At 41.5% G+C, this 14517-nt stretch overlaps 1 protein-coding gene across 1 annotated transcript in view; it reads right to left on the bottom strand.

The window, feature by feature from the left end:
- megf10 (multiple EGF-like-domains 10) overlaps window positions 1-14517 on the bottom strand; it is a 58816-nt gene that overhangs the window by 8295 nt on the left and 36004 nt on the right. Inside the window, exons 7-18 of the mRNA XM_023397809.2 lie at window positions 13970-14090; window positions 13551-13687; window positions 10351-10563; window positions 7635-7809; window positions 5258-5378; window positions 4219-4382; window positions 3687-3789; window positions 2841-2987; window positions 1380-1514; window positions 918-1046; window positions 681-809; window positions 337-465 (exon numbers count right to left, since the gene is read on the bottom strand). Of these exons, the coding sequence (XP_023253577.1) occupies window positions 337-465; window positions 681-809; window positions 918-1046; window positions 1380-1514; window positions 2841-2987; window positions 3687-3789; window positions 4219-4382; window positions 5258-5378; window positions 7635-7809; window positions 10351-10563; window positions 13551-13687; window positions 13970-14090 (1703 nt within the window). The remainder of the gene's footprint in view (window positions 1-336; window positions 466-680; window positions 810-917; window positions 1047-1379; window positions 1515-2840; window positions 2988-3686; window positions 3790-4218; window positions 4383-5257; window positions 5379-7634; window positions 7810-10350; window positions 10564-13550; window positions 13688-13969; window positions 14091-14517) is intronic.

The raw sequence follows: 14517 nt of genomic DNA, 5'->3' as shown, positions 1-14517 counted from the left end.
TTATGCAGACAGTTTAAACACACACACACACACACACACACACACACACACACACACATTAAAAAAAATTTTTTTTTTTTTTTATTTACCTTAGTTAATTATATATAATATATTCATTTTTTTCTAATTTTCATTTTAATTGAATTGTATTATTCTTGAGACTTATTGTTGCTGACCTGCAATCAGGCCAATAAAGCATGATTGAAGATTGAATTGAGAAATTGTAAAAGAAAAGAAAAGAGAAGAAAAGAAAAGAAAAGAAAAGAAAAGAAAAGAAAAGAAAAGAAAAGAAAAAGAAAGACGGACTGGTGACCTCAGGTGGACAGTGGGACGTACTTTGTTCACAGTGACGTCCCATGAAGCCGGTGCGACAGGTGCACTGTCCAGAGATGTGGTCGCAGTCGGCTCCGTTCCTGCACTGGCAGGTCTGAGAACAGTCCTTCCCATAGAAGCCTAGAGGACAGCCTGCAAGGAAGACATCACACAGCACACATCAGGACATACTCTCACTATGATCTGTTTCTGAAATAAACTTCACAGGTCGTGTTGCATACAGTACATGTATCAAAAGCAACTTCATGCAACAATAACACAACTAAGATGAAGTGAACAGAGGTGAATAAACCCCTAAAGCAAAGCCAGTGTGTGTGTGTGTGTGTGTGTGTATATGTGTGACTGACGTTGTGTGCAGTAGAGGCCGGTCCATCCTGGGGTGCACTTGCACTCGCCATCATAAGCGCTGCAGTAGGCTCCATTGTGACAGTTACATGTGTGGATGCAGTTGGGTCCCCACTGACCAGGGGGACACGCTGCAGCACAGACAACATGTAAAATCATATGAATATCCTCCCTGACATTATAAAACACTTCAGAAGCATCATGTATATTATTCATTTATTATTATTGTGTGAACGCACGCTGGGAGCAGTCGCTGCCAATCCATCCTGGATAACACTGACAGGAGCCGTCGATGGGGTTACAGGTGGCGTTGTTGGTACAGCTGCAGCTCCACACACAGTTCTTCCCGAAGCGACCACTGGGACAAACTGCGAATAAGATATGTGTTCGTTAATGGGTCATGCTAAGCCACTTATCTGATCTCAGATATTATCAATGGTTGCTGATGAGCTTCACTGTGACATTCTTATTGCACACAATAAGGCAATGTTGTTCGAGTAGTGTGTTACATTGGTTCCGAGATTATAGTAAATAAATCCCTGCAGTTTAGGGAGTGTCATAACAGGAAGAGATTTTTTGGAACAGCCCTTCTAGGACTCAAACCAGCAGGGATACTTTGAAAGTCCACATGGGTCGACCCCTGAGTCTTCTGTAACACAGTAGGAACAGTGTGACGTGGCTGATTGTGCTGCCGTGCTCACCTTCGTTGCACAGCGTCCCCTTGAAGCCCGGCAAACAGTCACACTGTCCCGTGATGTGGTGACACGGTCCGTTACTGTGGACGCACTGTGGACAGGTCTGACTGCAGCGGTGACCGAAGTAACCTGGAGAGCAGACTGCAGGAGAACCAGAGGAGACTTCAGTTAACCTGATTCACTAAGTTAACAGCTGATTAAGCATCAACAAATGGGATGATCTTTTAGGATCCTTCTGGGAGTGAAAGAATCCACATGAGTTCAGGGTGTAATTTAACATCAACTTTCATATGTGATTCAGTTATGACCCTGTTAGAGAATCACTCAGACTGGACACAAACCAACAGTTTATCCAGACTGCTGTATATAAACCACTTCATTTGCAAGTCAACTGAAATGTCACCAATGAGCCCAGAGGACAAGTGTCTGTGAACTACGGTAAGAACAGTAGGTCAAAAATTCAGCAAGAAGTGGATCTGTAAACTCTGATGGTTGTTCACACAGATTATTTTACTGTTCACCTTTGTTTCCTCTTTTAAATAAGGTTTGTTTATAACCCGTCTGACTGTCAGATGTCACCAGAACTGTTAACTATAATTTGAATGATGGATAAATGGAAATCAGACTGAAGTTGAATAAACATCCTTAAAAGTGAAGTATTAGGGACTTTAAGCAGCCACGGTTGAAGAGACAGCTATAACATGATGCAGTGACATAGATTCTACGTCGACACTTCCTACCATTGCAGCACGACTGTCAAGTCAAGTCAAGTACATTTTTATTTGTATAGCGCCATTTCACAACATACGTTATCTCAAAGCACTTTAGACTTTCTCTTTATAATAATATTTACCCAACAATATCCACCAAAGAGCAAGTGCTAGGCGACAGTGGCAAGGAAAAACCTCCTACTGTCTACTACAGGAGAAAGACTAGTTTGCCGTACCCTGTGACACGTTCAAGAATCAGTACGTTTCTGTCATATTTCAATGACACCGTTAGTAGTTTTATGGATTATGATTTTATTTGTTGAAGATACCTGCTGACTTGACTGATTTTTCCTGTTTATTCATAGACATGTAGCACAAACTGTTGTAAACCTCCAAGTCCATCCTCTGCAGCTCACAACCTCACTGTGCTGTGTGTTGATGAAACCATGACACTGTCCGTGGTGCTGAAGTGACAGAGAGATTTAAACAAACTCCTCATCTGATATTAAACTGTCTCTAAAGCAAAGATCAGCAGCTCTCGGCTCATTTAAGAGACACATTGTAGCAACTTTCAGAGCGTTTCCTGAAGAAGTGAAGTAGCTGTTGTTAGAGTTAAATGTTGCTTAGAGATCTTTGATTTCCATTACTATGGCAACACGTTGGAATGCATACATGCGCTGTAGCCATCACTTCAACCGTTGCTGCCTAAAGTCCTTATTAGCTGTGAAGCAGCAGTGTGTGATGCTGCAGGACTTACTCCTCTGGCAAGTGGTGCCTCTGTATCCGGGAGCACACTCACACGTTCCTTCATCTGGAGAGCAGGAGGCTCCGTTCTTACAGTTACAGGGGGTGGAACAGTTCGGGCCCCAGCGGCCCTCTGCACACACACTGTCACAGTGGATACCTACACACACACACACACACGCGCGCACACACACACACACACATACACACACACACAAAAATACAGATAATTTTTACCACATTACAGTGACTTCAGCACCAGTCACATCACAGGTGAAGCTCAGGTGTAACAGCTGGTTTGGTTTAGCTGTTTCACAGTTATTATACATATATACTGAAAGGTCCATAAAATCAAAAAATGAGCAAATGATTTTGGATATTGACCACGCTGTAAGTCTTACATGTTTTTACTTTATAATCATTGGTGGAAAATAACTTAACATTTACTCAAGTAAAAGTTGATTGGAATAGTTGAAGGTATTTCCATTTCATATGTATACTTTATATTTCTACTTCTCTACAGCTTAGAGGGAAACATTGTACTTTTTACTGCTCTACATTTAGTCAGTAAATATAAATAATTCTTATTTTAAAGGAGAAGATTTTAAATTAGATTTTCTGTTGAATAATTTATTTACCTTAGGTTTTTTTTCATCCATAAATGTAAATGTATTAAGACACATTATTGATGCCCTAAAATGATATTCTATTTTAATTTTGTTTATTTTGGGTCTTTTAGTGGATTATATTCCTGTTTACACTGTGTGCTTGCTTTTCTAAAAAGCCTATTACCGATGATGTAACACCTGCCTGATATTGTTGTACAATTTCTACTTATATAAAAGAAAAGAAGTCTCACCAGTCCATCCAGCCAGACAGCGGCAGTGACCAGTGGAGTGGTGACATCCATCAGCGTGACTACAGTCACAGCGTTCTTTACACTCAAGACCATAGGTGCCGTCCTGAGGAACAGTAACAAGACAGAAGCAGTTCTTTAGTCTTTGATGGCAGTTAACATATGCAACCTCAGAATAACTACAAGGTCAACTGTCATTCTAACAGAGCGATGCACAAACATGTTGGATGCTTGTTTAGGAGTGTAGGATTTGTACAGGCTGTTAAATGTTATAGTATAATAATATATAATATATAATACAAAATAACACAACCAACGCAAAATCTCAGGTTGTAATGTCAGAACTACAGTATGTGATTTGCAGTGTTAAAATAAACACCAGCTGAGTATAAAATCATAAAAAGAGTGATTTTCAGTGGATTAGAGCTGTGATTTCCTCACTGCCCGTGAACACAACTGTGTTGGTCTCAAGAGGGTCAAAACAGAACAAAACAAAACTATTATTTGTGCACTCGGAGAGTCCACATCCTCTCACCTGGCAGTGCAGCTCACACTTCTCTCCCCTCCAGCCGGGGGCACAGGTGCAGTGACCGTCCAGGGCGTTACACGACCCGCCATTCCCACACTTGCAGGTGAGGTTACAGCTCAGACCCCAGGTACCACTGGGGCAGTTGATGGAGCAGTCCACCCCATGCCACCCTGATTAAACACGGTCAGTGAGATGTAAACGTACACATAGAATCACATTACTTGTGATTAACAGTAGCTGTAATGCAATTATCAAAAAAACGCGAGAACAGTTTCCTTGAAATAATGTGAACAGCAAAAGTTGTCAAGGAAGAAATTATGAAACCAAAACTGTGTTTCATAATGGAGTCATTCCACTGGAGAAAAAACATAGTGCCCTACACATGATAAAATAACTAAAGCTATTCTAGTAGACCATTATCATGTGATATAAAACAGACTTTTTAAAGGTCCATATAGTCTAAAGGTCTCTGTCCATGTGTTGTTTGATTATAAATCAGGTCTAGCTTCTATATTAATACTGTGAAAGTATCAAAGCCTCAGTCCACAGAGAAATGCACACAGCCTGTATTCAGAAACTGAGCCTTAAAACCTGAGCCTGTCACAACAAAGCTGTCACTGTCCTCAGCCACACCCCAAGTCCCGCCCACCTGGACCCATCATCCAACCTTGCAGGATTTGGTTTCTCTGAGTGTTTACCTGAAATATGCTTTATTTTTATTGGATCACCCAGAAAACAGTCAGCCAATCAGAAGACATCCTCCTCTCTTCTGATTGGCTCACCGACCTGTTGTTACTAGAGCTCCAGAGAGGAGCCTGAGAGATGCATTGAGATGGTTTTTGGTTCTTAAAACCCCAAATATCTTATGGATCAACACTTCAAATAAAACACAGAAGAAGAGGAAAATATGGAGCTTCAAGTAAAAAAAAAAAAAGCAATGCAATACATGATATTGACTCATTTCATTTAAAGATTCATATCATATTTACTTATTTAATATTAATCATGATCTAATGTCATCCATACTCTTTCCCCCTCTGCTCACCTGGTTTACAGGAGCAGGATCCGTCCACAGGTGAACACTGAGCTCTGTTCTTACAGTTACAGCTGGATGAGCAGTTCACTCCATGTGTCCCTGCCGGGCAGGGGACCGAACAGTTGGGACCCTGAGCAGGTGGAAAGAAAATGGTTACAGTTGGCTGTGAGGACAGAACACTGATGGCCAAACATCGTCAACAATGAAGAGACACAATCAGTTCATCTGCTGCGTTTGAATCAATTCGATCCATAAGTAGATCAAAACACTTTCCACATCTCTCTTACTTGTTTAGTTGTCATACAATTAAACATTATTTTGTTATGTGATCAGTACATGTGTGACATCACTGATTTATCCACATTGTTTGATCAGTCAGAGCTTTGCAAAGTTGCCAAGTTTGTGTGTTTTCAGCAAATCGCTGCCTTTTTTTGATTAATGGAAACTTGACTATATCTGGCAACCCTCAACATCAAACTGTATTCTGCACTGTTGAGCAGCTGCAGCCCGTCTGTAGCAGTACAGGAACTGGTGATGAGTGATGAAGCAGTCAGTATTCATAGTCCAGATGTTCTTCAGCTGGATGTTATATGGAAATCTCACGAGTCAGCTGTTGTTAGCTCATTAACGATTGTTATTAAAGACATGAGGCCCTTTTTAAAGAATCAGAGTGTAGGTAACAGCTGTGCTTCACAAATAAAATTCTGTGACAATCCAAACATTTATCTTCTTTGAAATTAGTTGGGGAGAAATTTTACTATTCAGTCATCACATTCCCTTTCCCCCTCATCATCAACACATGGACATGATTTATAAGATACATCAGCCACAGCCTGTTCAACTGATTAGTTTGTTCATGTCAGGCATTATTTTATTCTGAAAATCCTGATAGACAGATGAAGTACAGGCTCTCAGGTGAGCTCTGATGTCACAGACAGGTAAGCTGCAGTCTCTCAGGGGAGCTCTGATGTCTCACACACACACACACACACACACACACACACAGACAGGTGAACTGCAGGTGAGCTCTGATGTCACAGACAGGTAAGCTGCAGTCTCTCAGGGGAGCTCTGATGTCACACACACACACACACACACACACACACACACACACACACACACACATAGACGAACTGAATGACAGACAGAGCTACAGAGTCTCACAGCAGATACACAGAGCAGCTCCACCCACAGCTTTTTATACATTTATTTTTCTTGAAAATCTATCATGTCAATTTTGTCTGAGATTTATATTAATCAAAAAAATATCTAATTAAAATCCCAAGAAAAAAATCAAGCCCAGTCTCAGTTTCAAATATATATTCAATTAATTTGCTCATATTAACAAACTGTTAAACCTCTGTGGGTAGAAATGTAAAACTATGAAGAAAGTTGAAAATCTCTGCTATGAGAAATCTGTTTTCCCACGGAGGACTGATGTTCCCATGACGAACACTCTGCTGCGAGGGACATAAAAGAGCCGTGAGTAGATACACATGGAAACAATGAGGACTTCTCTGCTGGGCCTGAGATCACAACATCGTACTTGGAAGTGGCTGTGTGAATTTTTGGTCTGACTGAACTAAAATTAGCAGAAGCTTCTTCTGAGAGGGAATCTCTTCATCTCTTAGTGTCTTTATGATGTTTTTATTACGGCTGTTCAAGAGCTTTATTGATGTTGTTTCACTCAAATAAAATTAGATGTTAGATGAACAAATAGTTAGACATGTTGTGAGATGCTTATTTCCTTTATTTCCATCTGTCTGAGTGTTAAAGGCAAAACATGTAATTTTCCGCTGCTCGTGGTCTCTCAATCGAAACAATATCAAAAGATGGAGTTTGGTGACATCGTGAAGTAGCATGGGATCATGTGAGGTTTGGGTTCTTTCAATCTCAGTCAGGAGGTTTTTACCAGGACATTCATTATCCACAGAGGTCTCCTGCTCTCCAAAACAAACGGACCTGCTGATTAAAACCAGTAAAAACACTGAATAAACTAGTTCCATGTCAAAAATCGTCCTGCAAACTGATAACGTTTGCTCAGCTTGTTTGATAACCTTTGATCCAGTGTAAGAAGTGTCCATTATTTTTAAATCCAAAGAAGAAAAACAGGATTTTAAGAAAACAGTTCGCTGAAATTGCTGCAGTTTCTAACTGCTGCCACTAGATATTGCTAAAGAGCCTTATTTTTACTCACAGCACCTTTAAGGTGAACTGAATGAGATGATGGAGCCTGGACTGCAGACCTGACATTTTCAGTAGTTTAGTAGTTTGTATGTTTGCTGGCTGTGAGTCCAGCAGTGGAGACAGGAGATGACCACAATCAGCCACACACAAGCCTCATGAACCAACATGACATGTGGAATAAAAAATTCATTGACTTTACCGTAAAGCCTGGAGCACAGATACACTCTCCGGTCACACTGTGGCAGTCGGCACCGTTCTGGCACTGGCACACCTGCCGGCAGGATGCGCCATAGAATCCTGGGGTGCACGTCTCATTACAGTAGAGGCCGGACCAACCGGGCTGACATGTACACTCCCCCGACATCGGGTGGCAGCTGGAGAAAAGAGACGAACACACCATGATTACAGATTGTACTTTCTTCTAGTTCAGCGTTTAGTGACTGAATCATTAGTGGCTGAGGGATTTAGTATGCGTACAGCACACGCTGTCTTATGTCGAGCTGAATCAGTGGATCTCTGCAGCAAGTAAACAAGATACCAACAGCAGTGTAAACAATGCAGACTAATAAAAACATGTTTCACCGAGCTTGTGTTAGCTGAATTATATAAGAAAAGACATTGTACTGTCTAAAGGTAGATGTCCATATGTTGTTTGATTATAGATCAGGTCTAGGTTTTATATTAATACTGTGAAAGTATCAAAGCCTCAGTCCACAGAGAAATGCACACAGCCTGTATTCAGACACTGAGCCTTAAAACCAGCCGTCAAGACTTTTGGGACTTTGTGATGTCACAACAAAGCAGTGATCGTTCTCAGCTGCACACCTGGACCCACGATCCAACCTTGCAGGGTTTTGGTTTACCTGAAATCTGCTATGTTTTTATTGGATCACCCAGAAAACAGTCAGTCAATCTGTGAGCCAGTCAGAAGAGAGGAGGCTCTCAGCCTCTCTTTTGATTGGCTCACCGACCTGTTGTTACTAGAGTTGCAGAGAGACGCCTGACAGAGTAGATGTAAAACTACATTGAGATGATTTTTCGTTTTTAATACCACAAATAAATCTTCTGATGGATCAACACTAGAAATACAACACAGGATAAGAGGAAAATGTGGTGCTTTAAAACTGCGATCAAGGCTTACCACAGTTTCCCTTCCACATGATAGTAAGTTGATGAGGGATTCAATATCTGACCTGTCACCTCATTTAACCACAACACAATGGAGAGTAGCCAGGGTTCATGCTTGAAGCCAAAAACCTGCTGTCACAGCCTCCTCCCTAGTTTGTTCTGGGAAACAGATTCTAACAGAGGTTATCATTTAAAAAACAATAATAATTTATTTTAAAAAAAAAATAATTTCTTAAACCTGTGTAGGAGCTGACTGACTAAAGGCTCCATGTTTTTCCCTCCATGGCAGTGAGTGGGGGATTATCTGCAGAACAACAGGTGGAATCTCTCTGTGTTTGTTAGTTACTGTGTTTGACTGACAGCTGCTCCACCTGACACAGCAGTCCCATTGAGCAGCAGCAGAACAGCCGCTCTCTGCAGGGACACATGCAGCTGCCAGCTGTGGCAGCCTAACTGATCACTGATCAGCTGTTTACAAGGTCAAAAATCAAACTGACAACACATGACTACTTCTTTTTAACACTTCAGTTTGAAGAATACAGATTTGAACACTGAGAATAATATTTTGAAATAATTCAAATAGCTGACTGACAACATGTTGCTGTCGAAAGTTCGAAAGTGGCAGGACAAAGTTGGAACACTTACTTTTTCCAGGATTGTTTTTCAGCTGCGGTGAAGGTGTCTGTGAGTTGTAGTGCTACTGGAGCACATGTAAGACATGCTGCGTTTGTGCATGTGCACAGTTAAATTGTTGCAAGTTTAAATATATTAGTCAACTATAAGTGACCACATGATCACGTTAGACTGACTTTATGAATAGTTACAAGCAGCAGATGCAGCGGCTGCAGCACAATCTGTCTAACAGTTTAACAGGCGGGCTTTGTAATGTGTGTTGCAGATGACAAGAGCTAGGTTGAAAAATCTAATTTAATTTAATTGGTGGTGCAGTGGTTAGCACCGTCACCTCCCAGCAACAAGGTTCTGGGTTTGAGCCTGCCAACTTATGTGGAGTTTGCATGTTCTCCCTGTGCCTGCTTGGGTTTCTTTGAGCCCCCTCCCACAGTATAGAGGGCGGTATGTGACAGGTAGGTGTGAATGTAAGGGGGGGGGGGGGGGGGGGGGGGGTTATGCTTTAGATATCATGGAGTTTTTTACTCCTTCTGTTCTGTTGTGAGATATCCAATGTAAGGGAATGCAAATTAACAAAAAAATTAATGACTGACAGTTTAATGGCAACTTTTAAGGTGGAATGTTTTCTTGAGTGTCACTCAATACATGAGTTGACGTTGTGAATCAATCCATACACCTTAAATGTCAATATGATGACCTTGACCACTCCATTTGTTTTAATGGGCTCTCCTGCATGACACACGCTTCAGTGATGATTGAATGTTCAAAACTAAATTTCAAGCTGATTATTCAAACTGCAAATATTCTATTTCCTCACTTGCAGAAAGGAAGTGGTGGAGCGCCGTTCTGGTGCGGCTCCAGCAGCACTACACCTCTGTCAGTGAGGTGAGCCCTGCTGCACGCTCTCATGTGCACCCTGAATAACAGGCACACAGAGAGGGCCAGTAAAAACTTGATGGAATTTGTCCCGAGAAGAAAAGGTTGCCAGAGTTTAAAAAAGACTTCCTCTTTAGCAGACATAATGTACCGGTGTCACTATTTTAACCATCCAAATTAAAAACCCTCCACAGAGTCCTGTAACTGCGACTTCATGACACTGCAGCAGCGGTGGTAATAAGCCACTGTATATAAGGGAAATACTGCACTGCACAGCATACCTTTGTGTGTTCTGGGCAGTACACGGACACTTCCTGTCACACCGGAGGCCGTAGTGCGCTTCAGGACACAGTCGGGTATCGCAGATCTCCCCTGTGTATCCAGGCTCACACAGACAAACTCCGTTGGTGTGGTAGCACTTGCCGTTGTTCTTACAGCGACATGTCTTTGCACAGCCAGCACCATAAGTACCAACTGGACACTCGTCCTGGCACCTGTTCACATCATGAGACACAGACATCCATGGTCAATGATTTGAGAAGAAAATATGTATGTACTGTATGTATGTATGTATGTATATGTATTTTTGCACTGCATACATGCATGAATATATGACTGTATTATTATTGTCATTTTACCATACGCTTCTATACAAGGCAGAATGAGAAATTGTTTCTCTGGGTGCAAGACATTAACCAAGGCACTATACTGCAGGTTATATACTTAACTAACCCTAACCCTAACCCCTTAACTCATACAGTTCATTCACAGTAATTCAAACAGTTTCATTTGAAGAATCATAATTTGTCAACAGTGAGTCATACAGATATAAAGGTGGTGCTAATGTTTTGACCAGAGGAACAAGTGTCAGAAATGTGTCGTAAAACACTTGATTCCTGATAGAAGTTTACTAGGATCAGTGAGATGTAAACCAGTGCAATTTTTTGTAGAAGTTACACACAATGCATACTATCTAAGTGTGTGTAAATGTGTGAAGTGCAAGTTTGCATGTGTATGTGCATGTTTGAATATATGTCTGTATTAAGGGTGTAACGATACATGTATTTGTGCCGTGCTGTTTGGTACAGGATGAATATAATCTATCTTTAACCATGCACTTTACGCGCAAAGCTTTGTGTGTTCTGATGGTCAGTCTATGATGTGTTAGTGACTAAAGTCATACAGCTACACTGAGCCCATGTAGCTTCATATAACACCCCGCTGGCTCATCTGGTAGAACGTGTACCATAAAGGCTTAGTCCTAACTTCAGCGGCCCGTGTTTGAATCCGACCTGTGGCCCTTTGCTGCATGTCATCCTCTCTCTCCCTCTCTCTTTTTCTCTCTCTCTTACTGACTCTCCCTCTCTCTTTCTCTCAAGGAGAGTAGAGTGGAGTCGAGTCAACCTGGTATCATGCCGTGGAAAAACACATTCTTTCTCCATTTTATGTGTTGATGTGGCAAACAGCTAACACTCACTCACAGGGTCCATATTATCTCTTCCATGATTACAGCACAAACATACATCAGTCCAACCTCCAAATCAAGCTGGGTTTGAAAACAAAATGGCCGTCTCCTGTCCCGTCATTTAGAGCAGGCCAGAGGAAGAGAGAGGTTCTTTACAGAACCTTCACTTGACAGTTAAACTTGTATTCCTCACATTTTAACACCAGACACATCTTAACATCCAGTCCAGCTGACCTCACTTTTAAATGTATCAAATCCTGTTCAATATATCATCCACATTCCTGCAAAGCACTTCACCCATGCCCACCCCATCACCACCACCACCCCGTCCCCACCCTCCTCTCTGGTTCTGTTAATGGTTTCCAGTGGGTTTGGGTGTGCCATGGCCGGCCCAGTTCCAAACAGTGCTGCACCGTAATGTTTGGCTTCCCTAAAACCCTTATTTACTCATAAAATTGCACTTGGAAGGGCTATTCCTGACTCGTCACTGGTCTGCTTAAGTATATGGTGCGTGCTCTCTGATATTGCTAATTATATGGCCTAAAGCCCTGCGTGGTGCTCTGCTGAGATTTGTCTGTGAAAACACTGACTGTGCTTCCTGGTTGTGTTTTCTCTCCTCTCTCTGGAGGATGTGGAGGAGTTAAGCAGATACAGATGATTTTATTTGTATTTTGCTTTTGATTTTGATTTATGCCTTATGTAGGTATTGCATTGTAGGTATGCCTGTATTTTGTTACCTTCTGATTGTTTATGTATGACATTCTGATAGGTTCCCTCTTTATAAACACTTTCTCAAGTTGCACAAAGTTTTTTTTTTAAAATATTATTTTGATGTTTAGAAGAAGAAAGGTTCAGTTGAATGCTTGTTGAAATAAAAATTTGATGTGTCACTAAGTTGTTCTTCTGTTTCTGGGGCCTCTTCACTCTCTGCTTCTTCTTATTTAGTGTCTATGGAGTGCCACAGGAATGAGCCTAAAACCAGGAAATTAGTTGCATTTTAGCTCCTCCCCTAGTCCTGGAGTCTCTGGTTTGTTGAATGTGTTTTAGGTGAGACGACTGAAATAAGGTGTGTGGTTAAAACTAGCTCAAGACATTTTCATGTTTTATTCTACAACATAAAATCCATCAGTAAATACCCCAGTGCTGATTTCTTGAAGCCTTTACGTCTCGGTTGCTAACAAGTGTCTAAATGAGACTACAGAGGTTGTCGGGGACGTTAAACATCATCACGCTGAACATGAAAACTGATCTACTCTCCAGTCCACCTTTACAGCCTCGTTGTGTTTATACAAACTGTCTCTAACTCCGTCAGAGGAAAGGCTTTGGAAGAAGAGGTCAGAGCTGAATCAAACTACAAGCTGAAGTTTAGTGGTGGTGAGGCTGAAGTCATGTGACCGTGGTGTTGAAGTCATGTGACCGTGCTGTAGTTGGTTTATAGTCTAACATTAGCTCTTTACTTCTGCTGATTGTATTGAGGCTTCAAACATCATGAAGTGGAGTTCATTAGTGAAGATGATCCTGCTGAACTAAACCTGTCAGGATCATTAACTGTTTTTTATTTTCTCTAATAATCCAAGAGACAATGTTAAAATCCCATTGGCTGTTAGTGGAGGGAACCAGGATGATGGTAACTCCAAGTTGGCACACCAGCTTAGAGGTGCATTATCGTCACTAAGTGGACTGGAGTTGAAACACTCTCATTCATGGGCTCTCTCAGTCTCATTATGTTCCACTCCAGGGTCTGCTGAGTCAAGTGCAACACCTTGTGGAAGAATTCAGTGTACCAGTCCAGTTCGATGTGTGGCTTCATATCAATCTGGTTTGAAAATATTTACACCAGCCCCATGTCATTGTCTGGTCTTGATGTGAGGACAATTTCTTATTGGGAATAAGAAAGTAATTGATTTATTGTCAACACCCCCCTCGTTCCGCTTTGCACACAGTTGACATTGCACCAAGCTGCTGCAACACAACTCGCACACAACAATGGAGGAGTGCTGTAAAAGTAGCTCTTACCTTTCTCCTGAGTATCCGGGGGTGCAAAGACACTGTCCAGTGGACAACACACAAAAGCCGTTGTTGTGACACTGACACTCCTGGGAACAGTTTTGTCCAAATCTCCCCTCTGGACATGGCTGTCCACACACTGTACCCTACACACAGCAACGACAAGAGGAACACACACAGAGTATCTAAGCTGTTAATCAAATGTTTTATACATGACTATGTTTTCAAGGTCTGCTGATGATGAGAAGAGCGTCATGGATACAGCTTCTCTGCTCTGTATTGTATTGTATTATAATTCATCCTGGTTATCCTGGTCCTGTAATGTGCTGTGTGTATTGTACCACTCTTGAAATGATCATTGGGAGTATACAGTATATATGACAACGAGCCATTCTTATTAAGAGTTCACACAAACAGTTGGGGTGTACCATCCATCCTGCAGGGCAGGAGCACTCTCCAGTCACATGGTGACACACTCCTCCGTTCTGACATGGACATCTCTCCTCACACTGCTGCCCGTGTTTTCCTGGAGGACACAGGTCTTCACAGCTGTGAAGAAAGACAAAACAATGTCACGGTAATATCGCTTTTGAAGTTGCTTGAGATGTGTCATAATCTTTGCAAGTACGTCTCGTGTCCCTTTTATTTTCAGTTCCAACTTACGTTATTGTGCATGGTGATTAAGGGTTGCAATTAATTATATTTATTGATTATGAATTTATTGATACTGATAAATGTATATATGGTCATTTAATCATGTATTTAGTTTAATACATAAAACACAAAAGAAGCAAATACTTAAGAAGCTGGCGGGGATGTGTGGTTGATCAATGGCTTATCAATAAGTGTTTCAGCACTAATAGTAGTGGATGTTAAAAACAATGAGATAAAGATGTGCTCAGTTTCCAGAAGCCTGTCACATAAACATAAACAGCAATGTGGGGGCCACGCAGCCCAGCAGGCCAGAGTTGCCATG

Source organism: Seriola lalandi, unplaced genomic scaffold (assembly GCF_002814215.2).
Source record: "Seriola lalandi dorsalis isolate HSWRI2012SDOR001 ecotype SW California unplaced genomic scaffold, Sedor1 jcf7180002054939, whole genome shotgun sequence".
NCBI lineage: Eukaryota > Metazoa > Chordata > Actinopteri > Carangiformes > Carangidae > Seriola > Seriola lalandi.
The sequence above is the reverse complement of the archived record's forward strand: the minus strand, read 5'-3'. Positions and strand labels throughout refer to the sequence as shown.